Source organism: Myotis myotis, unplaced genomic scaffold, assembly GCF_014108235.1.
Source record: "Myotis myotis isolate mMyoMyo1 unplaced genomic scaffold, mMyoMyo1.p scaffold_m19_p_23, whole genome shotgun sequence".
Lineage (NCBI taxonomy): Eukaryota > Metazoa > Chordata > Mammalia > Chiroptera > Vespertilionidae > Myotis > Myotis myotis.
Genome location: NW_023416328.1, coordinates 686,664 through 709,877, shown reverse-complemented (window position 1 = coordinate 709,877; position 23,214 = coordinate 686,664). Strand labels below are relative to the sequence as shown.

Below are 23,214 nucleotides of genomic sequence, written 5' to 3'. Positions count from 1 at the left end.
CCGGCTCTGGGCGGTCCCTGGCGAGCTGGGGGCGTGGTTAGGGGCGTGGCCAGACCACAGCCCCCGCCTCCGGGGGCGGACGGGGCGGGCCACGCCGCGTGCGTGCGCGCGGGCTGCGCATGCGCGAAGGGCACCGCGTCCTCGCTGCTCTGGCTGCAGTAGCTGAGGGTCCATCGCGCCGAGCGTCCTCCTCGCCTGCGGTGGGCGGCGGCGGCCTCGGGTGAGGTCGGGTAAAGGGCAGCAGGGAAGTCTGGGGCCAGGGGGGCCTGGAAGCTCTCTGAGTAGCCATTGGCCGCCGGCTGCCCCTGTGCCTGAGGACGGCTTTTGCATCCTGACGTCACCACCCGGCCCCCGCCTCACGTGTTGCAGCCCCCAGGTCGCCTCTGCAGACGTACCCGGCAACTTACTGCCTGTGAGGCTGTGTCCTGACACCCGCCGGATGCCAAACGCTGTGCGGAGTGACTTCGATTTTTGCAACAGCCCTGCAAGGTAGGTTCCCCTGTACCAATGCACGAATGAATGAAACTGCGCTGTGCCAAAGGGTGAGGATTCCAAGCTGCTGAGAGGAGGAGGTGGAAGGGAGGTTATTTCTTTCGTTTTGCGGAGGTATCACTGACAGGTGCACTTGTGGGGATTAATTCTGGATTCTTCTCATTTAATCTGCTTGCCGATCTTTAAAGTCTAAATGTGAGGGTGCTAATTAAAAACAAACAAACAAAAACGCGCGCCCCTGTAATCTGACTTCAGCTTCTCCCTGCCGACTCCTCAGGGCCTCTGTGTGTTGGCCACCGTGGGCACGCAGTTCCTCTTCCGGCTTACCCTCACGGAGGCCTTTCCTGAGTCCCTGGACTGGATCAGGAGTTTGTCTTACACTTGCCGAGTTCCCGATGCTTCTCCTGCGCGGCATGTATCTTGCTTGCAATTTATAGTTACTCGGGTGATGTCTGCTTCCCCCACTAGACTGTAAGCCCCGTGAGCTAGGAGAGAGAGGCATGCGCGCCAGGACCTGATACGTGGCCTTGGTTGAGTAAATGTTTACGGAGTGACTATAGTTTGCCCAGCACTCAATGTGATCGCCCCGGCTGGCTTGGCTCAATGGATAGAGCGTCGGCCTGTGGACTGGAAGGTCCCAGGTTCGATTCCCGTCAAGGGCACATGCCTAGGTTCAGGGCTTCATCCCCAGGATCTCAGTCATGTGCCCTGACTGGGAATCGAACCTTGACCTCCTGGTTCATTGGTTGATGCTAAACCCACTGAGTTACGCCGGTTGGCTATTTGGATTTTTAATTCAGCAAAAATATATGCTCGTCTACAGGATCATGAGTAATTTCTGTATTTCAAAATATTTGACCAAAGGTTTATATGACTTTTGTAACCAGAAGGACAAGTAAAGGTTATTTGAAAATAAAAATAAAGTCTCTGGAAATGGGGTAGCATCATGTGTTTTTCCCCCCTCTTACGTTTGTTTCAGGCCGGCCCATGGCGGATTCAGCTGGTTCAAGCGAAACTTCCTACCTGCTCCCTCCAAACAGGGAGGACTGGGAAGAGCACAGCATCCCTGACTTTGTCTTTGGACAGAAGGAACTCTCCCGGGAAGCGATTCAGTGGCCCAGGACCGCGCCCAGCCTCCCGGACACCCTGCCTCTGTCTCGTTTTGACTCGGCGCTCTGCTCTGCCTGGAGACAGCGGATGGAGCTGGGGCTGTTCCGCTACCGCCTGGGGGAGCTGCAGACCCGGATGCTCCCTGGTTCCATGGGCTTCGTGGCTCAGCTGAATGTGGAACGAGGGGTGCAGAGGAGGCGCCCCCAGAACATCAGGAGCGTCAGGCAGGCCTTTGACCCCGAAGAGTTTAACTTCAACAAAATCCGGCCGGGAGAAGTCCTCTTCCGTTTGCGCCGGGAGCCGGATCCCCCGGGGGTTCTCCAGCAAGAGGGGGTCCTCCAGCAAGAGGATATCCTCGTGATGATCAACGTGAGCCCCCTGGAGTGGGGCCACGTGCTGCTGGTGCCCGAGCCCGCCCGGGGACTCCCCCAGCGCCTGCTGCCGGGTGCACTCCGGGCCGGGCTGGAGGCCGTGCTGCTGAGCTCACACCCGGGTTTTCGCGTCGGCTTCAACAGCCTGGGCGGCCTGGCCTCCGTCAACCACCTCCACCTGCACGGCTATTACCTGCCCCACAGGCTGCCCGTGGAGGGGGCACCCAGTGAGCCCCTGGACCCTGGGGGCCGTTTGCACCTGCTGCAGGCTGTCCCAGCTCCCGGCTTCCTCTTTTACACCAGCGGGCCAGGCCCGGACTTAGAAGCCTTGATAAGCAGGGTGTGTCGAGCCACGGACTATCTGACTGCCCGTGAGATTGCACACAACCTGTTCGTGACCCGGGGCGCACCACCTGGACAGACTTCCTTTTCCTCAGCGCTCACAGGGGTCCGGGTGATCCTCTGGGCCCGGAAGTCCAGCTTTGGGGTGAAGGAGCAAGAGGCCTTCAATGTTGCCCTTTGCGAGCTGGCCGGGCACCTCCCTGTGAAAACGCCCCAGGACTTCAGCAGCCTGACGGAGGCGGCCGCGCTGGCCCTCATTCAGGACTGTCTGCTGCCCCCAGCGCAGGCAGAAGAGGTCCGGGCAGCACTGGTGGCCTTGACAGCCCAGGAGGAGCAATAATTAGGGCATTGCCATCACTGCTCTCTCACCGGGTCTTAGGCTCAGAGGAGGGAGCGAGAACTGATAAACATGGTCTCTTTCAAGAGGGGATCCCTTGGAATAAACCGAATGAGTGAGTCGTCGGGGATGTATCTGCTTCTTACCTTTCTTCCTGGGCAAGCCCCAGGGATGCCCAGCCTGTTGTAGGGAAGGGGGCATGCACAAGAGTTAGGTACTCCCGAGTTTCTTTATGGACTTTTTTTTTTTTTTAATATATTTTATTCATTTTTTACAGAGAGGAAGGGAAAGAGAGAGTTAGAAACATCGATGAGAGAGAAACATCGATCAGCCGCCTCCTGCACATCCCCCACTGGGGATGTGCCCGCAACCCAGGTACATGCCCCTGACCGGAATCGAACCCGGGACCCTTCAGTCCGCAGGCCGACGCTCTATCCACTGAGCCAAACCGGTTTCGGCTCTTTATGGACTTTTCCTTTCATATCAAGTCTTACAAAAGTGATTGTTTATGTACCTCTGGCATGTGCCCTCCCCCCTTCTTGTTCCCCCTTTGCCTACCACTGAGTTTTATTTCTTCATCTCTCCCTGCATTGGGCCCTGCTCCATCCAGATGCCCTCCTTCTAGCACATTCTTCACCTGCCTGGCTACCTGGAATTTTCCTCCAGCCCTAACAAACACAGATGAGTACTCTTCCCATACTTCGTCTAGTGTGAAAACAAGTGGTACTCACAGCTTTAAAGGTACAGCTTCTCTTTTTTATTTATTTATTTATTTATTGTTAATCCTCACCCGAGGATATTTTCCCATTGATCTTTTAGAGAGAATGGAAGAGAGAGGGAAAGACAGAGAGAAACGTCGATGTGAGAGAATCACATCGATTGGTTGCCTCCTGCACACGCCCTGTCCAGGGCCCGGGCCGGGGAGGAGCCTGCAACCGAGGTACGTGCCCTTGACCAGAATGGAACTTGGGACCCTTCGGCCTGCAGGCCGACGCTCTATCTACTGAGCCAAACCGGTTAGGGCAGTGGTCGGCAAACTGCGGCTCGGCAAACCGCAGCTCTCGAGCCACATGCGGCTCTTTGGCCCCTTGAGTGTGGCTCTTCCACAAAATACTGACTTCTGCGCATGGGCCACGAAGTTTCAATCGCACTGTACATGCGTGCCCGCTCGTGGTATTTTGTGGAAAAGCCACACTCAAGGGGCCCAAGAGCCGCATGTGGCTCGCGAGCCGCGGTTTGCCGACCGTGGGGTTAGGGCAAGGTACAGCTTCTCTTAATACCTCCATTTAACCAATGAAGAGATGGAGATGGGCAGAGATGTAGTAACTTGTCTGAGGTCACCTAGCTCATCAGTGGTGGAGTCGGGGCTGCAGCACAGGCAGGCGGACACCAGAAGCTGAGCTGGGACCAAGCACTTGTGACTGTCTCTCCAGGTAGCGGCTCCCGTCACCGCGGCTCTCCTTAACAGCTCCCTGGCCCGGACCTGAGGCTCAGGTCCCCACGGGGTTTGCTCTCTATGGCCAGGCCTCTAGGAAAGAATTTTAGAGGTCTGAGTCCCAAAAGATATTATAGTCTCATTGGGATAAGGCAGACTATGTACTACCGCCCATCTCAGAAGAAAAACATTGTAACAGCCTAACCTGTTTGGCTCAGTGGATAGAGCGTCGGCCTGCGGACTGAAAGGTCCCGGGTTCGATTCCGGTCAAGGGCATGTACCTTGGTTGCGGGCACATCCCCAGTGGGGGGTGTGCAGGAGGCAGCTGATCGATGTTTTTAACTCTTTATCCCTCCCCCTTCCTCTCTGTAAAAAATCAATAAAATATATTTTTTTAAAAAAAGAAAGAAAAACATTATAACAAATGTAAATGTTCCCATTAATATGTTGAACATTTAAATTTCCACCAAAAATTTGGGTCGCCCTCGTTTTTTTGGCACTTTGCTGTCATTTTAGCTCAGTGCCTCTTTCTGAAACCCTCTGCGTGTACAGGCTTCACTTTATTTTGCTTGTTCACTCTCTGAAGAGTTGCAGATGACCATTATAGCAAAGTGGATTTTGTGTCCAAGGTGATGAGCCCAGATAGCAGATTTTCCCACTTATTCCCTGGGACTAATGTTCGGAGGAAAGCCTTCTCTGGCCCAAATAGGCTTTTCCATAAAAAAGGGGGGAAAGGTTTCCTTTATGGTTCTACTTCTCAGCCATTTATATACTTTGTGAGTTCTCAAGAATGGAATTTTTAAAAAATATATTTTTATTGATTTCAGAGAGGAAGGGAGAGGGAGATAGAAACATCAATGATGAGAGAGAATCGATTGGCTGCCTTCTGCACGCCCCCTAGTGGGAATCAAGCCCACAACCCAGGCATATGCCCTTGCCCGGAATCAAACCCATGACCCTTCAGTCCGCAGGCTGACGCTCTATCCACAGAGCCAAGCCAGCTAGGGCAAGAATTTATTTTTTTTTTTAAATATGTTTTTATTGATTTCAGAGAGGAAGGGGAGGGGGCAGAGAAATAAACATCAATGATGAGAGAATATCATTGATTGGCTCCCTCCTGTATGCCCTACCATGGGTATCGAGCCCGCAACCCAGGCATAAGCCCTGACTGGGAATCAAACCGTGACCTCCAGGTTCATAGGTCGACGCTCAACCACTGAGCCACACTGGCCGGGCAAGAATGGGATTTAGAGTGAAGCTTTTTCAAATCTTGAGGATGGAATACTTCGGGGACCCTTTGTTCTCAGAGCCCTGGGCTATGAGAGTAGTAGGAAGGGCTGATCCGATGGGGGCCTCTCTACCTCTTTGCTTGCTTATTGATGAAGGGCCTCATGTACTAAGACGTTTTGGATTTGATCGAATGGGAAACCCTGAAGAGTTTTCAAAGGGGGAGTAACATTTGCATTTTAGGAAGAATACTTTAGTCCTAACCGGTTTGGCTCAGTGGATAGAGCGTCAGCCTGCAGACTGAAGGGTCCCAGGTTCGATTCCGGTCAAGGGCATGTACCTTGGTTGTGGGCACATCCCCTGTAGGGGGTGTGCAGGGGGCGGCTGATCGATGTTTTTCTCTCATCAATGTTTCTAGCTCTCTATCCCTCTCCCTTCCTCTCTGTAAAAAAATCAATAAAATATATTTTGTTTTTTTTAAAAAAGAATACTTTAGCTCAGCAGTTGCCAACCGGTGGTCCGCGGACCACTGGCGGTCCATGAGGTCTGAAAGGTTGGCGACCACTGCTTTAGCTGTATTGGATGGATGGATGGATGGATGGATGGATGGATGGATGAATAGAATCAGGGAGTCCAATTAAGAGGTTGGTGAATGGTGGAAATTCAGGCAAGAAATGATGGTTCAGGTCCTAGAACAGCACTTGGAATACTAAATATTTGTCAAAAGAAGAAAAAAAATGAGCCTCACTGGTATGGCTCAGTGGATGAGCATCACCCATGAACCAGGCAGGAGGTCATGGTTCGATGCTGGCCAGGGCACATGCCCGGGTTGTGGGCTTGATCTCTAGTAGAGGGTGTGTAGGAGGCAGCCTATCAGTGATTCTCTCTCATTGCTGGGGTCCAACCCCAGCAGGTCCAGGGGTCCCCAAAGGTGTGGACAGAGTGGGCGAAGAAGGAATGACACAGAGACAGCGTTCAGTTGATCAGCAGCCTAGCCAGGATCTCTAGCCAAGTTCTGGTTTTGATCTCCAGCCAAGTTCTGGTGTTTATTGTCTTGTTACATCTGTATTTATACCAGTTGATTTTAATCCTGTCAATTTCTATTGCAAAGGTTAGGGCGTTTCTTATCTCCATTCCAGGGAGTAAAGATTATGTAGCTTAAGCATGATTGTTTGTAGTTAAAGTGATTAACTACCCGCCTGGCACTTAGTTAAGGGGTTTTATCCCCTCCGTAACTTCAGGGAATAATCCCTACCTGGGGAAACAACCTTTCTTGGAGAGGTGACCTTGGTTAAAACACACAGCGCTAAGGAGAGCAAACATATTAAGAACAGTATGCTATATACGCCAGGTCCCTTGGAACATATGCTGTGCAGATGTTTCTTTCCTGCAGCGACTGTGTCAAGCAGCAAGGATAGACCGGCTTCCGGCATCTCATCATTCATGTTTCTACTTCTCCCTCTTCCTTCCTCTCTCTGAAATGTATAAAAACATATTAAAAATTTTAAAAAAATGTGTCCTGGAAGGCAAAGGACTCCAAAGCATTTCAAGGAGAGGGTACTTGAGAGTGTCATATGCTGAAGAAAGATCAAGAAGTCTGTGAGTCAGCCCTGGCTGGTTTGGCTCAGTGGACAGAGCGTCGGCCCCGAGACTGAAGGGTCCTGGGTTTGATTCCGGTCAAGAGCAGGTCAAGGGCACGTACCTTGGTTACAGCTTCCCTACCCCTGGTCGGGGTGTGTTCAGGAAGCAACCAATAGATGTGTTTTTCTCACATCGATATTTCCGGGTTTTTTTGTTTTATTTTTATATTTTATTGATTTTTTACAGAGAGGAAGGGAGAGAGATAGAGAGTTAGAAACATCGATGAAAGAGAAACATCGATCCGCTGCCTCCTGCACACTCCCCACTGGGGATGTGCCCGCAACCCAGGTACATGCCCCTGACCGGAATCGAACCTGGGACCCCTCAGTCCGCAGGCCGACGTTCTATCCACTGAGCCAAACCGGTTTTGGCGATATTTCCGTTTTTCCCTCTCTCTTCCACTCTCTCTAAAAATCAATGGAGCCCTAACCGATTTGGCTCAATGGATAGAGCATCAGCCTGTGGACTGAAGGGTCCCAGGTTCGATTCCAGTCAAGGGCACATACCTTGGTTGCAGGCACATCCCCAGTGGGGAGTGTGCAGGAGGCAGCTGATCGATGTTTCTCTCTCATCAATGTTTCTAACTCTCTATCCTTCTCCCTTCTTCTCTGTAAAAAAAAATTAATAAAATATATTTTAAAAAATCAATGGAAAAATATCTTCATGTTAGGATTAACAAAAAAAAAAGGAGAGTGTGAATCAGAAAAATGTCTATGTCTCTTTAAAGGAGGGAAATTTTAATTTTTTAAATTTATTGGGTTTTTTTGAGAGAGGGAGAAAAACATTGAGTTGTTCCACTTATTTATGCATCCATTGGTTGATTCTTGTATGTGCGCTGACCGGGGATGGAACCACCATCTTGGGATGTTAGGAATACACTAACCAAGTGAGCTACCTGGCCAGGGCTAAAGGAGGGAAATTTTCAAAGTGTCCTCTAGATTGAACCACATAGGATAATTGTAAGGTGAGCAGAGTTTGGTGGAAGTGGCCATCAGAATCAGATAAAGTGAAGGGGCAGTCTGATAAGGCACTTGAGGGCATGCGTGCTAATTGAGTTTGACCCACCAGGTGCAGAGACTGCTCAGGCATGGTTATTAAAAAATATATATATATGCCGAAACCGGTTTGGCTCAGTGGATAGAGCGTCGGCCTGCGGACTGAAGGGTCCCGGGTTCGATTCCGGTCAAGGGCATGTACCTGGGTTGCGGGCATATCCCCAGTGGGGGATGTGCAGGAGGCAGCTGATCGATGTTTCTCTCTCATCGATGTTTCTAACTCTCTATCTCCCTTCCTCTCTGTAAAAAATGAATAAAATATATTTTAAAAAAAATATATATATATATATGTTATATATGTGTGTGTGTGTGTGTGTGTGTATATATATATATATATATATATATATATATATATATATATATATATATCCCTAACCAGTTTGGCTCAGTGGATAGAGCATCGGCCTGCGGACTGAAGGGTCCCAGGTTCAATTCCGGTCAAGGGCATGTGCCTTGGTTGCCGGCACATCCCCAGTAGGGAGTGTGCAGGAGGCAGCTGGTCAATGTTTCTCTCTCATCAATGTTTCTAACTCTCTATCCCTCTCCCTTCCTCTCTGTAAAAAAATCAATAAAATATATATTTTAAAAAATTGTAACAAAGGCAAGCAGATGTGTCTACCTGACAGAGTTGGCCAAATTCTGCGCTTAGCCTGGTGGTTCAAGAAAGGGTGGGAGTCGGGTAGAGCCTACTGGCATTGAAGCCAAAGGACTACAAGTCCCATGATGCAGTCTGTCAGCTGCCACAGGAAGAGGGCCTCAGCTAGGTGCCCTTCCACTTCCGGCCAGCCCCGCCCCCCCCTTTCCCCAGTGCACAAGATGGCCTCGGAACGCTCCGCCGAGTGGGTGTGGTTCTCGGGAGGCCCCGCCCCCAGAACGCTGCTCCAATGGGGGTCACTCGTGTCCATGGCGACAGAGGGCGGTGGCAGCCAGCTTGCGGAAGGAGCCACCACCGCGGGGATCTCGCAACTAAGAGTGAACCCCGTGGGGAACGGGCTCCCCCTTGTGATCAGTGGGGACGGCAAGTCCCGTGGAAGGAACCAGGAGGCCGTCCCTGAGGCCCAGCAATGCCCAGGGAAGGAAGGGTGGACATGAGCGACCAGCCGAGTCCCGTCCCGGGCCACTAGGAGTGGACTCATCAGTCCCTCCGCTCTCCTCCGAACTCCGGGTGGGCAGAGTCCACAGGGGGCTCCTCCTCTGCTGTCAGCACCTAAGAGGCCTTAGCTAGCGGGTGCCTGGCCCCAGGGTGTACACGTGGAGAAACTGAGGCCGGCCTAGGGGCCCTCTATTTTAAAAGCGAAGCCCCCCTCCTCCAGTCATCCCCCTTCCCATTCAAAAACGAAAGCAGCTTCGGCATGGTCCCTGCCAGCTCCGTTCAGATCCTGCTGCCCCCCAGCGTGTTGTGTGGCCTGACCTTGGGTGACTGGGGCTTGCCAGCCAGCCCAGCATCTCATGGGCGTCCCAGGACCCGCCCTGCCTCCTTGGAAACTGCCCGTTTTGCAGGGGAGGGGCAGCCGCCTTCCCTTCTCACACCAGGAAGGTCCTCAGGGTGCACCCCTCCAGGCCTGGAGGGGAGCCTGTGTATATTTCATCCCCGCCCCTGCCCCCCCAGAATCTCAAGGATGGAGCCAAGTCCCTCTAAGACCAGCGAATCAGAGGAAGACTCTGTTGAAGAAGAAGAGTCCGAGGAGGAGTGCGACGATGGGGAAGCTGCCATCTCTCCGAACCCTGCTCAGCAGACGCTCTCCAAGGCTGACACTGGGGTCGCCTTATCCATTGTGGCCACGAAAATCCCCCAAATAGTCTTAACCCCGGCTGCCTTAGATGACTTAGAGGTCGGGAGAAGAAAGAGAAGGCGGAGATGCAGGTAACAGTTCCCTGCACCCCCTCAGCTGCCCGGCTCCACAATCACCCCCAGCTTCCCTTTGCAGTTGGGCTTGGGACCCAAGGTCTTCCCTTTATTTGTTTTGTGTGTGTTTTTTAAATATATTTTTATTGATTTCAGAGAGGAAGGGAGAGAGAGATGGAAACATCAATATTGAGAGAGAATCATTGATTGGCTGCCTCCTGCACACACCCCACTGGGGATTGAGCCCGAAACCCAGGCCTGTGCCCCGACCAGGAATCAAACCCAGAACCTCATGGTCCATGGGACGATGGATGCTCAAACCACTGAGCCACCACAGCTGGGCTACCTTAGCTTTTTTTTTTCCCCCCCAAGGTCTTCCCGTTAGCCTGGGAAAGATGTCAGGGAATACGGGAGCTTCGCTAATCTTTTGGTACAACAAAAAAAACCCCACCAAAATTCAGAACCATGGGGGTGTCTTAGTGTAGAATTTCAGCCTGTTTATGTCATCTTGGTCCTCAAGGGGCTTCTGGGGGAAATGAACTGCATTGCGGACTTGTTGGGTGTGTCTCAGCTGAGCACCTGGCAGCCAGGGGCCCGCCCTTCTCTCCCCTTGTGCCTGATTGCTGCTCTTCCTCCCTCCCAGAGCCCTGGCCATCAACCTGACCAACTGCAGATATGAGAGTGGTAAGCGCCCGGCTCTGCTGTCACTTTCACTCAGGGGATGGTCCCCCCCAGTCAGGCTCCCAGCCCCTGGACCTTGTTAGTCTGGCCTGTGGCCTGTAACGGAGCGCCCTGGCTCAGCCACTCGCAGCTGAGATATCCCTGTTCCGTTAGTCTCAGGAGTAGAGTGGGCATCTAACGTGAAAAAAATAGCTAGCATGGAAAAAAAAATGACTGAATATCACCACTGCCCCCACCTTTTTCAGTTTGTTTTGTTTTTTTAAAATATATTTTTATTGATTTCAGAGAGGAAGGGAGAGGGAGAGAGGGATAGAAACATCAATGATGAGAGGGAATCATGGATCGGCTGCCTCCTGCACGCCCCACACTGGGGATCGAGCCTGCAACCCGGCCATGTGCCCTGACCAGAATCAAACCCAGGACCCTTCAGTCTGCAGGCTGACACTCTATCCACTGAGCCAAACCGGCTAGGGCCAATTTTCAGTTTTTATCAGAGATGAGATGAGACTAGGTTAAAACCATTTTTTTAAAAATATATTTTATTGATTCTCCTTACAGAGAGGAAGGGAGAGAGATAGAGAGCTAGAAACATCGATGAGAGAGAAACATCGATCAGCTGCCTCCTGCACACCCCCCACTGGGGATATGCCCACAACCCAGGCACATGCCCCTGACCGGAATCGAACCCGGGACCTCTCAGTCCACAGGCCGATGCTCCATCCACTGAGCCAAACCGGTTTCGGCAAAAACCATTTTTTTTCAAGGAAGCTCTTGAGGCGGCTTCAGCAATTTTTAAAAATCACCAGCGGGGTCAGCCATCTCTTTCTCCCCTCTTATCCCCACTGTCCTCTGTGCAAGGGGCCCCCCAACGTGTGAGGTGCCGGTGCGATCCCTACCAAGGGCTAGCTTTGCCGGTAGAAACTGCCCTAGTTGAGAGAGGGAGTGACAGGCGCAGAGAGCCAGACTCTAGTGTTCTCTGTCCGCCTGCGGAAGGCCCGACAGCTTCACGAACTTGGAGTTGTCACATGGCAACTGAAGGGCAGAGCCGAGGTAAGAACCACCCCCCTCTTCAACCCGCTCTCCAGTCAGGGCTGTTCCTTACCCAGCCCAGCCTGGGCCTCCCTGACCTCCCTCCCTCCCTCCCTCCCTCCCTCCGCAGTGCGGCGCGCAGCCCGAATGTGTGGCCTGAGGGAGGTGGGGGAAGACGAAGAGTGGAACGTGTACTGGACGGACTGCTCTGTGTCCCTGGAACGAGTCATGGACATGAAGAGGTTTCAGGTACAACCTCCTGACCCACGATCCTGAAGGGGCTGTGGCCCCAGAATGATGACCTCCCCCCCCCCGACCCCCCGCCTTGTGCCCAGGCACCCAAGGCTGTCACTCTGTGGCTATCCCCCTGTTCAGGGCAGGAAAGGCCAAGGCCAGGGGCTTCCACTCCAATGGAAATACTCTCCTCTTGGGTCTCTGGAACTTGTGTTGTGTGAAGAAGTGTCCGCTGGGCACATCCTGTCTCAATATCTGCTGTTGGCCTGGAGGCTTGTGTGCCCAACTGGCCCCCTCCAGGGCAGGTGACCGTCACCGGGGAAGACTCGTTCAGTTCCGAGCCAGCTGAAGGGGCCAGCCTCGAGCAGCTTAGCCTAGCATCCCACCTCCACCAAGAGTCAGTGTGGGGCCCTAACTGGTTTGGCTCAGTGGATGGAGCGTCGGCCTGTGGACTGAAGGGTCCCGGGTTCGATTCCGGTCAAGGGCCTGTACCTTGGTTGCAGGCACATCCCCATTGGGTGGGGGGGGGTGTGCAGGAGGCAGCTGATCGATGTTTCTCTCTCATCAATGTTTCTAACTATCCCTCTCCCTTCCTCTCTGTAAAAAAATCAATAAAATATATACTTTAAAAAAAAGAGTCATAGCCCCAAGCAAGTTGGGTCAGGGTTCTCAAGAAGAATATTAAGTCTTCATGGTATTTTGTGGCTCAGTGGTGGAGCATCAACCTGTGAACCAGGAGGTCACGGTTCGATTCCTGGTCAGGGCACATGCCCGGGTTACGGGCTCGATCCCCAGTGGGGGGCGTGCAGGAGGCAGCCGGTCCATGATTCTCTCTCATCATTGATGTTTCTATCTCTCCCTTCCTCTCTGGAATCAATCACTGGGTGAGCCAGGGAGAGAGCTCAGAGCGGTGGCGATGCTGTCTCCTACACTGGGGGGCAGTAGCAGGGTTCCAGCGGGCTGCCGGGCAATGCCGTGCCTTCTGGGGGTGCCATGGCAGTGCATGCCGTGGGCTGGGTCCTAATTTCCTTTTCTCTTTGCGGAAATGTCTTCTCATTTGCTTTGTGCTGTTACACACCAGTTATTCTTACAGGATTGGTCCCCGGTGGTCTGAGGGATGTTATAAGGGTCAGTGGTTCTCAACCTTCCTAGTGCCGCGACCCTTTAATGCAGTTCCTCATGTTGTGGTGACCCCCACTTTCATTGTTACCAATTGAACATAATGAAAGCATAGTGATGAATCAGAAAAACAGTATGTAATTATGTATGTGTTTTCCGATGGTCTTAGGCGACCCCTGTGAAAGGGTTGTTCGACCCCCAAAGGGGTCGCGACCCACAGGTTGAGAACCACTGGCCTAGAAGGACCAAAATCTTGTCTAGCCCCTGCTCACTACCCCTCCTTTGCTAACCTCAGGGTTATGCGTGTTTTGGGGAGAGGCCGAGGAGGGTTTTCTCGCCTGCCTTAGGGGATCTTCCTGTTTTCTCCTTGGGGTGTCAGGTAGTGTTTACCTGCACTGACTTCTACCTGGACCTTCCCAGTCCTTCTCCACTGCTTTCTGGATGCCCAGGCCCCAGGAACAGCCGCTTGCTCTGGGGGGTAGTTTGACTCATTCGCTCCGTTTCAGAAAATCAACCACTTCCCTGGCATGACGGAAATCTGCCGCAAAGACCTGCTGGCCCGGAACCTGAAGCGCATGCAGAAAATCTACCCCCGGGAGTACAACATCTTCCCCCGCACCTGGTGCCTGCCCGCAGAGTGAGTGCCACCCTGGGGAGGGGAGGGTTCGCCATCTAGGTTCCCTCCAGACTCCGGATGAATGACCTTGAACGTCTCGGGATGGAAGTGGAGTGGTCTGAGACTGCGGGCTCCAGGAAGAGCGTGGACCGGAGGGCAGGAGGGGCCCACGGGGCCCTGGGACCGCCGTGTTGCACAGGAACCTTCTGACCGGCCCCGTCTGCCCATAGCTACGGGGACTTCCATGCCTGTGGTCGTCAGCGGAAAACCCGAACGTTCATCTGCAAGCCAGACAGTGGCTGTCAGGGCCGGGGCATCTTCATCACCCGAAACCCCCGGGAGGTCAAAATCGGAGAGCATATGATCTGCCAGCAGTACATCTCCAAGGTGAAGGGCGCCTCGGGCCCACCAGGTCCCTCCACCAGCATTGGGGTGCCACCAGCATTGGGGTACCCCGTCTCTCCCAAAGCCAGGGAGGAAGCCAGTTTCCAGCTCCTGCCCTCTCTGCTACCCCCACCTCCACCCCCCTTATCTTGGAGGCCATGGAATCTGAATTTTTCCACTTCTTAGATATCCTGGGTTTAAGCGACTGCCTTACCCTGCCTGTGCCTCAGTCTTCTCACTTGTTATTGGGCATAACCACAGTAGCTATGTCACGTGGTCACTGTGGAAATTAAACGCCCGTGTGTGTGACATTGAGCGAGCTCTTCAAAGCCCTGTCGTTTCTCCCCGGCGGGTCTGCGCCCCCTCAGCCCTTCCTCATCGACGGCTTCAAGTTCGACATGCGCATCTACGTCCTGCTCACGTCCTGCGACCCGCTGCGGATCTTCATGTACGAGGAGGGCCTGGCCCGCTTTGCCACCATGCCCTATGTGGAGCCCAACCACAGCAACCTGGTAAGGGGCCGGTGGCAGCCCGGGGGCAGGGCGGCACCCTTCCCTTTCCCACCGCTCTGTGCTGGGGTCTTTTTGGAGCCGCCCGTGGCTCCTCACCCACAACAAGGAACGAAGCCAGTGAGCGCCTCAGCACCCCTTCTTCCCGGGGGGGCTGCCAGGACAGTCCTCAGTGAAGCTGGACAGGAGATGAGCAGTCCTGGGGTGGCTGGAGGTGGGGAGTGGGGGGAGGAGTAAGGGGGCGGGGCGCTCCAAAGCAGCGAAGGGCAGGCGACGAGAGAAGCAGGGCCCGACCTTGACCGCAGGCCGCGCTCTCCCCCCAGGATGAAGTCTGCATGCACCTGACCAACTACGCCATCAACAAACACAACGAGAATTTCGTCCAGGACGATGCTGTGGGCAGCAAGAGGTACTCCCCGCTGTTTTCTTCCTCCGCCCCTTAGCCCCGGTCTCCACGGCCCAGGCAGGAAACTCAGACCGGCTCCCGGGAGGCCGACGGCTCAGGAAAACTCCACAGACCCTTGTCCCGTGCCCGTCCACCGCGTGGGGCCCCGACCCACCCCCGTCACAAACCCGGCTCCACGCTGGTAGCGCCCCTTTAAGGCACCGGGGACTGAGGCACGGAGTTGGGTTAGCGCTGGGGAGCCTGCTTCCTCTGAGCACTGGGCCTCGCAGGAAGCTGTCGACGCTCAATGCCTGGTTGCGAGAACACAGCTACGACCCCCGAGAGATGTGGGGGGACATCGAGGACATCATCATCAAAACCATCATCTCGGCCCATTCGATCCTGCGCCACAACTACCGCACCTGCTTCCCCCAACATCTGAGCGGAGGCACCTGTGCCTGTTTCGAGATCCTCGGCTTTGACATCCTCCTGGACCACAAGCTGAAGCCCTGGCTGCTGGAGGTGAGGACCCTCTCCTGGGCTTTCCAGAACCAAAGGCCTCCCCCAACAGGACACTCAGGTGGGGGGACAGAGAACGGGGGTGGGGGGGGGCAGGAAGTGCACAGGAGATAAGATCTCTGTGCTTGGGACCTGCTGACTCAGATCTTGGTGGCCTCTGCCTCCACCACAGGAACCCAGGTTTGGGGTCCCAAGTGTTCCCCATGTAAGCCTTGCCTTTAAGGACAAGATATCTACACAGGCAGGCGGTCTGGCTCTCACCAGCCCGTGTGTTAGGACAGTGGTCGGCAAACTCATTAGTCAACAGAGCCAAATATCAACAGTACGACGATTGAAATTTCTTTTGAGAGCCACAGTTTTTAAACTTAAACTATATAGGTAGGTATGTTGTTATTCACTTCATTAGGGTCCTCCTAAGCTGGCCTTTGCTAAAAACGTCCTCAATCTGAGGGGTCGACTCAGCGAACGTACCCCCACTTCCTCTAACGCCACTTCTTCAAAATAGACTTGCCCAGGCCGAAAACCGACTTCTGCACATGGGCCACGAAATTTCAATCGCAGTGTACGTGCGCGCCCGCACGTGGTATTTTGTGGGAGAGCCACACTCAAGGGGCCAAAGAGCCTCATGTGGCTCGAGAGCCGCAGTTTGCCGACCACTGTGTTGGAGGGATCTCCGTGGCAGGTCCTGTGGCCTGGGAAGTCGGAGCATCCAGCTTCCTTGGCTGAGGCCACTGGCGGAGATGTCTTTCCTAAGCCCTCCTACTAGACCCCTCCCCACCCCAGCTGGGCCTGCAAGAGGCGGCCACCTGCTCAGGGCGTCTAGGAAGGGGGCGGATAACGGCTCCTCCTGGCAGGTGAACCACTCTCCAAGCTTCACCACGGACTCGCGCCTGGATCGGGAGGTGAAGGATGCCCTCCTCTTAGATGCCATGATCCTCGCCAACCTCCGGGGCTGCGACAAGAGGAAGGTGATGGAGGAAGAGAAGCGGCGAGTCAAAGTGCGGCTTTTCCACTGCCACCAAGAGCTACGCGAGGCCAGGTACCCCAGCTGGCCGGGGTGTCTGTTTTATTTATTTTTAAAATAGGACTTTATTGATTTCAGAGAGGAAGGGAGAGGGAGAGAAACATCAATGATGAGAGAGAACCACTGATCAGCTGCCGCTTGCATGCCCAATGCTGGGGATCGAACCCGCAACCCGGGCATGTGCCCCCACCAGGAATCGAACTGTGACCTCCTGGTTCAGAGGTCAACGCTCAACCACTGAGCCACGCCCGCCGGGCAAGCTGTGTAACTTGTCTCCTTTGTTATCACTTTCCTGAGAATGAAAGCCCGGGGCTGATCAGCTACTAAAAACAATTTTTGCATAAGTAATACATCACCTGTCACAGACAAGTATGTTCACGTGCAAAAGATGCCGCGATCAGCCTGTCTCCTGCCCTTCTCCTCCAGCTACTCAGTGTTCCCCAGGTCGTGCGTGTATTTTCACAAACATTCAATGCACGTACATGTACTTATGCAAGTTGTTTTTCTCCTTTTCCTGCCCAGACAGGAGCATAACGTTCCCTGCTTAACAGTGTACGTTAGAGCTATTTCATAATTAGCTTATAAGGAGCGTTACGTGGTTTGATTAGCTGCTGTTGTTTTTTGTTTTTGTTTTTTTTAAAATATATTTTATTGATTTTTTACAGAGAGGAAGGGAGAGGGATAGAGAGTTAGAAACATCGATGAGAGAGAAACATCGATCAGCTGCCTCCTGCACACTCCCCACTGGGGATGTGCCCGCAACCAAGGTACACGCCCCTGACCGGAATCGAACCCGGGACCCCTCAGTCCGCAGACCGACGCTCTATCCACTGAGCCAAACCGGTTTTGGCCAGCTGTTGTTTTTTTTAACAAAGTTCTAGAAACCATTTCCTGAGAAAGTGTATAGTAATGAAACACAAAACAGTTAAGTCATTCACTATTAGGGGACAGTTCATTTATTTTGTTTTTTAGGGGGCAGTTTAAATCAATATTGCCCACCCACTATTATTTTAATTGTAAGGCGGTTTGCAAACATGGTCATTTGTTGCCGACACTAAGTCACAGTTTGTTGATGATACATAAAAAGGAATGGTCCCTGGCCAGGTAGCTCTTGGTTAGAACGTCATCCTGATAGGCCAAGGTTATGGGTTGGATTCCCGTTCAGGGCACACACAAGAATCAACCAATGAATGCATCGGTAAGTGGAACAACAAATCGATGTTTCTCTCTCTCTCTCTCTCTCTCTCAAAAAAAGAAAAATCAGTAAAAAATGAATTGGAGTAGAATTAGGATTTTTCTTATAATAAATACGTCCCTCCTCCCCACTTGCATTGCAAGATGCAGGGTCCATGTGTACTTGATTTGCCGTAATACCCTGGGGGCCTGGCACACAGTAGGCACTCAGCTGTCTGTGTGAGTGGAGGCCAAGTGTGACTGTATGTGCCCTGGGTATTCGCACAGGATTGGATTGTGCACATGACTTTATCAACCGTGTCTTTCAATGGGGATAAAAGGCGGAAAACCTTTGGACTTAATAAACAAAAGTACAATCATCTACACTAATAAAAGAGATGTAAATTGGTCGTCATTCCACTACACACACCAGCCAATCAGGATGAGCATGCAAATTAACCTAACAAAGCTGGCAGGCTAATTTGCATATGCAGGCACGGAGCAAAGACTGAAGGCTCCTGCCCGAGCAAAGACTGAAGACGAATCAAGACTGAAGACTGAAGAGGCTTGGCTTCTCCGCTGCAGCCAGACCAAAGGCCTGGGTCCCGGGTGCCCGAGGAAAATCGCTGCCAGCAGCCAGGGAAAGGAAGTCCTATTGCGTGAATCTTCGTGCAATGGGCTCTAGTGCACTAGAATATTAGGCAGCCATTTACAAATGCTGTTGTCTGATCCCAATTCCATTTAAAACAAGAAAGGCAGGAGGGAATAAATAAAGAGTATGGCGCCCTGGCCGGTGTGGCTCAGTGAGAGAGTGTTGGCCTGCAGACTGAAGAGTCCCTGGTTCAATTCCAGTCAAGGGCACATGCCCAGGTTGTGGACTAGATCCCCAGTGTGTGGTGTGCAGGAGGCAGCTGACCCATGATTCTCTCTCATCATTGATGTTTCCCTCTCTCCCGCTCCCTCTCCCTTCCTCTCTGAAATCAATAAAAATATAAAACAAAATAATAAAAATTAAAACATGTTTTAAAAAAGAAGGGCCTGCCCAGTGGCAAAGCCAGGATTCAAACTCAGGAGGTCCTGCCTCAGTCTGTGCTCATGGCCGACATGCTCACTGCATCCTAATGCGACGGGCAGTTTCTAGCTTCTTTCTGCTCTTCTGGCTTTTCTGTGATCAGAAACCCAGCTTAAGTCAAGCCCGTTTTCATTACCACACACAGAAGGGGCTGGCAGCTGCCACCGCAGGGGCAGGGCAAAGGCCATGACGCCGCAGTCGGCCCGCCTCCTCGCAGACCTCCCCACTCACCCAGAGCTTCGTTTTCTTAGGCGAGTCCTAACGGAGCTGTCCCAGGCGGCACTGCTGGACCAGGAATGCTACGAGGACGCCCATCTTGGCGGGTACCGGCGGATCTACCCTGGGCCTGACACGGAGAAGTATGAGCCCTTCTTTAAGCACAGCGGCTCCCTCTTCCAGGAGACGGCGGCTTCCAAGGCCCGAGAGGAGTGCGCCAGGTACTCCGTTGGGCATGCCCCCCTCCACGCGGGTGGGGCAACTCCTTCAGGGGAACTGCTCCCCGGCGGGGTGGAGAGGATGCCAGCCCCTAGAGCAGCGTTTCTCAACCTGTGGGTCACGACCCCTTTGGGGGTCCAACGACCCTTTCACAGGGGTCGCCTAAGACCATCGGGAAACACATAGATAATTACATATTGTTTTTGTGATGAATCACTATGCTTTCATTATGTTCAATTTGTAACCATGAAAATACATCCTGCATATCAGATATTTACATGACGATTCATAACAGTAGCAACATGACAGTTATGAACTAACAACGAAAATAATTTTGTGGTTGGGGGTCACCACAACATGAGGAACTGTATGAAAGGGTCGCGGCATTAGGAAGGTTGAGAACCGCTGCCCTAGAACAGTGGTCGGCAAACTCATTAGTCAACAGAGCCAAATATCAACAGTTCTTCAAAATAGACTCGCCCAGGCCGAAAACCGACTTCTGCACATGGGCCACGAAGTTTCATTCGCACTGTACGCGCGCCTGCACATGGTATTCTGTGGAAGAGCCACACTCAAGGGGCCAAAGAGCCGCAGTTTGCCGACCACGGCCCTAGAGGAAAGAGGGGCAGGGGATTATAAATCCTATCAGTCTTCCTGATTCAGTTTAGTTACAGTGGTTTTCAACCTTCTGGCCCTTTAAATACAGTTCCTCATGTTGTAACCCAACCATAAAATTATTTTCGTGGCTACTTCATCACGGTCATGTTGCTACTGTGATGAATCGTCATGTAAATATCTGATATGCAGGATGGTCTTAGGGGACCCCTGTGAAAGGGTCGTTCGACCGCCAAAGGGGTCGCGACCCACAGGTTGAGAACCGCGGCTAGAGGGACGAGAGGGAGGGGATTATAAATCCTAACAGTCTTCCTGATTCAGTCTAATAGGTTTCCCATCTTCCATATATTCCTCTCCCATCAGTCCCCAAACGGACCATAATGTCCTACTCTTCTCCCATCCCCATATCCCCCCCCCCCCACATCCCCCCACAATTTCTCCAGTGACTGAAGCTGCTGTATCTTGTCAGGCAGCAACGGGAAGAGTTCCGCCTTAAGCAGAAGCAGCGGGAGGTCTTAGACTCTAAGAAGCCAAAGGAAAACAAGGAGCAGAACCCGGGGGAGTCGGCAGGGGAGAACAGGCGATCCAGGCCCCGGTTCCAGCGCCTCGCCACCCACCTGGCGTACCGGAACCGGACACGGGGGCAAAAGGTGTCGGGGGCTTCGTGGCTCTTGCAGGAAAATGGGTTGGAACTACTAGAGAAGGGGATCCGGTGTCCTCTCCTCCTCGTTTGAGAGAGAGAGGAGTTCCTAATGAGTCCATTGAATCTGACTTTTTGGAACAGATCGTGAGAGAACGGGTAGCAAAGGGGACCCGGCACGAGGGTTAGGGGAAGGGATGACGGCGGTAGAGGGGGCAGGAGTCCTGCAGTCGACTTGCTGCTGGTTTGGGACTCATCGCTGGAGAGCCTGCATGCGTCTCCCATGTGCCTTGTAGCTGCTGCCAGGACACCTGGACACGATGCAGCCTCAGGAAATTGTGGAGGAGGAGGAGCTGGAGCGGCTGAACGCCCTGCTGCGGAGGGAGAACCTCATCCGAAGCCTGGGGATCGTCGAGCAGATCACCAGCATCGTGCAGTCCGGCCAGCAGAGCCAGAGAAAACCGGAGTGCCGGGTGAGGGGCTCTGCGTAGCGTCCCTCAGAGCGGGGCCAGGGCTGCCCCGGCTCACGGTGGCGGCTGCGGCCCAGGAGGCTGATGGGACGGTGTCTGGCAGTGCAGGCGGGGAAAGCAGTGTATGCTGGGCCTTAGGAAAGAGTCTGTTGGTTCTTTTCACGTCCGCTCCCAGGCGCCCTTGATTTTAGCACTGGTATCCGGCCAAGTGCCGCTCCCAACCTTCTCACAAGGGACTGACTGGGTCTCTATATTCCCATCTGGCAATAACCCCACCCTCCGTGGCTCCACCCTGGCACTGCCCGTGCCGTGGCTCTAGCGGGAGATAAGTAGTAACGCCTTGGGGCAACGAAGCAGCTGCCGCATTCACTATTCCCTGGGCGAGGAGCAGCCCCGTGTGTCCTGTTTTTGTTGAGTAACTGGTTCCGTAGTGGCTACGGCCTGGAAGATTTTCCAGTTACCTATTTCTTTTTTTAAAAATACATTTTTATTGATTCAGAGAGGAAGGGAGAGGGAGAGAGAAACATCAATGATGAGAGAGAATTACTGATCGGCTGCCTCCTGCATGCCCCCTACTGGGGATCGAGCCTGAAACCTGGGCACGTGCCCCTGACTGGACTCGAACCCAGGACCCTTCAGTCCGCTGCTCTATCCACTGAGACACACCAGCGAGGGCTCAGTTCCCTATTTCTCCCACCACTCCCCCCAGCCTCACAAGAAATGTGGTAAGAGGCTTCTTCTCTCCTCTAGCCTAGATCTCACCAGGACGGGCTGAGCAGTCAAGAACTGCCGTCTCTGAGTCTGTTCCCACTGGCCCTCCTGAGAGGGGCCTACAAAGAGCAGGGCCCTCCTCACTTCCTGCACGTAGTCCAACCCGAGTTGATCCCCAGGATCCTAGGGCCACTGCCAAGCAACCCTGCACTCCTGCACCCGTCTGGGTGCTACCTGCAGCCCACGACCTTCCACTGGACAAGAGACCCAGCCACCTTTGGCGCCTGCTCTTTGTCACTGAGGAAATCCGGGAGGCGCTGCTTTCCCACTTCCAGATTCAGGCTGAACAGCCGTAAGTATGTAACACTAGCTTGGATCACCCTGACTTGTGTGCATTTCCACCAGCACCTATCACAGCGGGGGATGCTCCCAAAATAGAAGATAGCACTTGCAGCGGAGTGGGAGTGGGGGGGGCCGGGGTCCCGTGTATTTACCTCCTCCCACGTATTAGCTAGAGCAGCGGTTCTCAACCTGTGGGTCGCGACCCCTTTGGGGGGGTTGAACGACCCTTTCACAGGGATCGCCTAAGACCATCGGAAAACACATATATGATTACATATTGTTTTTGTGATTCATCACGATGCTTTAATTATGTTCCATTTGTAACAATGAAATTGGGGGTCACAACATGAGGAACTGCATTAAAGGGTCGCAGCATGAGGAAGGTTGAGAACCGCTGAGCTAGAGCCTGGTGATAGAAATGGCAGACACACAGCCCCCGCACTCACCGCAGGGGGAAATGGACACGTAAACACACCAGGGACAGTGCAGCGGGTACAGACGCGGGAGGGAAGCCTCGGGCGGGTGCCGGCCATGCCTCCGTGTTGGTACTTGGGCGACAGAGATGGGAAGGAGTTGTGAGTAGCAGCAACTCAGGGGGCCCCCCATGTTTCCACTGCAGAAGGCCAGGCCAGCAGAAGGCTAGAAGCCATAAACAGAGCCATGGCAGGATCAGTGCCATCCTCTTTAACCCCCAAGCAGGGCTATTTCCTGCAACGGGAAAGCGTGATAAGTAGCCCGTGGACTGAGTGCGCCTTGCCCTGCGTGGTAAATTCTGAACACAGAGCAGCCCAGGCCCAGGACCTCCCCCTCTGTCCTACCTCCGCGCCCCTGACGCAGAGCGCCACCGCACTGCTGGACATCGGCCACCCCAGGTAACGGCAGGGCGGGAGCCCCGCGCCCGCCGCCGCCGGACAGCCCCCTCCGGGGCCCTCAGGGGCAGAGGGCCTTCAACCATTGCTCTTTCGCCAAAGACTGCCACGGAGCTCGAGCTGGGAAAGCCTTGGCCAGGAGCCCCGTCGGCCTCAGGCTCAAACCTAAGACACCGGGAGTTCTTCGATACCCCAAGATTATTTTCGGATCAGAAAAAGACTAAAAAGTGAAGGAAGAGGTGCCGGGGCCGGCCAGGCACTCGTCGTCTCCGCCCTTCAAACCTGAGCCTGGATCTGTCGCTAGATGACGGGTCTGAACCGTGGGTCCGGCCGGGACCGGAGCGCCCAAGGCAGGGGGCTGTCGTCATCAGAGGACCGCCGAGGCGGGTCCTTCCCGCCGCCGTGGGGGGAACAGGCCGGCCTGGGTTGCCGTAGGGACGAAGGGTTGACTCTTGGCAAGTGAACCCGTCATTTTATTAAAATTTATGCAGTTTTGTAGAAGCGTCCTTCACCTCATTCGGACTCCCGCGT

General features: G+C 53.5%; 2 protein-coding genes across 4 annotated transcripts; both read left to right on the top strand.

The window, feature by feature from the left end:
* Window positions 1-5: 5 nt before the first annotated feature.
* On the top strand, window positions 6-3,349 carry GDPGP1 (GDP-D-glucose phosphorylase 1). 2 transcript variants are annotated; one of them, XR_004975175.1, is made up of 3 exons: window positions 6-489; window positions 1,472-2,767; window positions 3,263-3,349. XR_004975175.1 is itself a non-coding variant. In XM_036355649.1 (2 exons), exon 2 carries the CDS (start codon window positions 1,480-1,482, stop codon window positions 2,653-2,655), a length of 1,176 nt encoding a protein of 391 aa, XP_036211542.1. In that variant the 5' UTR covers window positions 6-489; window positions 1,472-1,479; the 3' UTR covers window positions 2,656-2,772. The 2 variants fall into 2 exon arrangements, 1 of the variants encoding a protein (XP_036211542.1); XM_036355649.1 differs by lacking the exon at window positions 3,263-3,349 and having other exon boundaries at window positions 1,472-2,772.
* Window positions 3,292-23,214, top strand: LOC118679197 (tubulin polyglutamylase TTLL13P-like). Of its 2 annotated transcripts, none has more exons than XM_036355647.1 (15): window positions 3,292-3,393; window positions 9,620-9,874; window positions 10,500-10,540; window positions 11,697-11,815; window positions 13,426-13,556; window positions 13,766-13,922; window positions 14,288-14,431; window positions 14,752-14,837; window positions 15,104-15,335; window positions 16,187-16,371; window positions 18,853-19,038; window positions 20,121-20,301; window positions 20,588-20,764; window positions 21,512-21,824; window positions 22,434-23,214. In XM_036355647.1, the coding sequence occupies exons 2-15, from the start codon at window positions 9,630-9,632 to the stop codon at window positions 22,688-22,690; spliced, it is 2,454 nt and encodes an 817-aa protein (XP_036211540.1). In that variant the 5' UTR covers window positions 3,292-3,393; window positions 9,620-9,629; the 3' UTR covers window positions 22,691-23,214. The 2 variants fall into 2 exon arrangements, with proteins under 2 accessions (XP_036211540.1, XP_036211541.1); XM_036355648.1 differs by lacking the exon at window positions 3,292-3,393 and adding an exon at window positions 8,903-9,175.

Coding starts and splice junctions, on each gene's coding strand:
- GDPGP1 (XM_036355649.1), top strand. CDS start 1,480: ATGGCGGATTCAGCTGGTTCAAGCGAAACTTCCTACCTGCTCCCTCCA.
- LOC118679197 (XM_036355647.1), top strand. CDS start 9,630: ATGGAGCCAAGTCCCTCTAAGACCAGCGAATCAGAGGAAGACTCTGTT. Junction 11,816..13,425: donor TGGACATGAAGAGGTTTCAG/GTACAACCTCCT, acceptor GCTCCGTTTCAG/AAAATCAACCACTTCCCTGG. Junction 13,557..13,765: donor ACCTGGTGCCTGCCCGCAGA/GTGAGTGCCACC, acceptor GTCTGCCCATAG/CTACGGGGACTTCCATGCCT.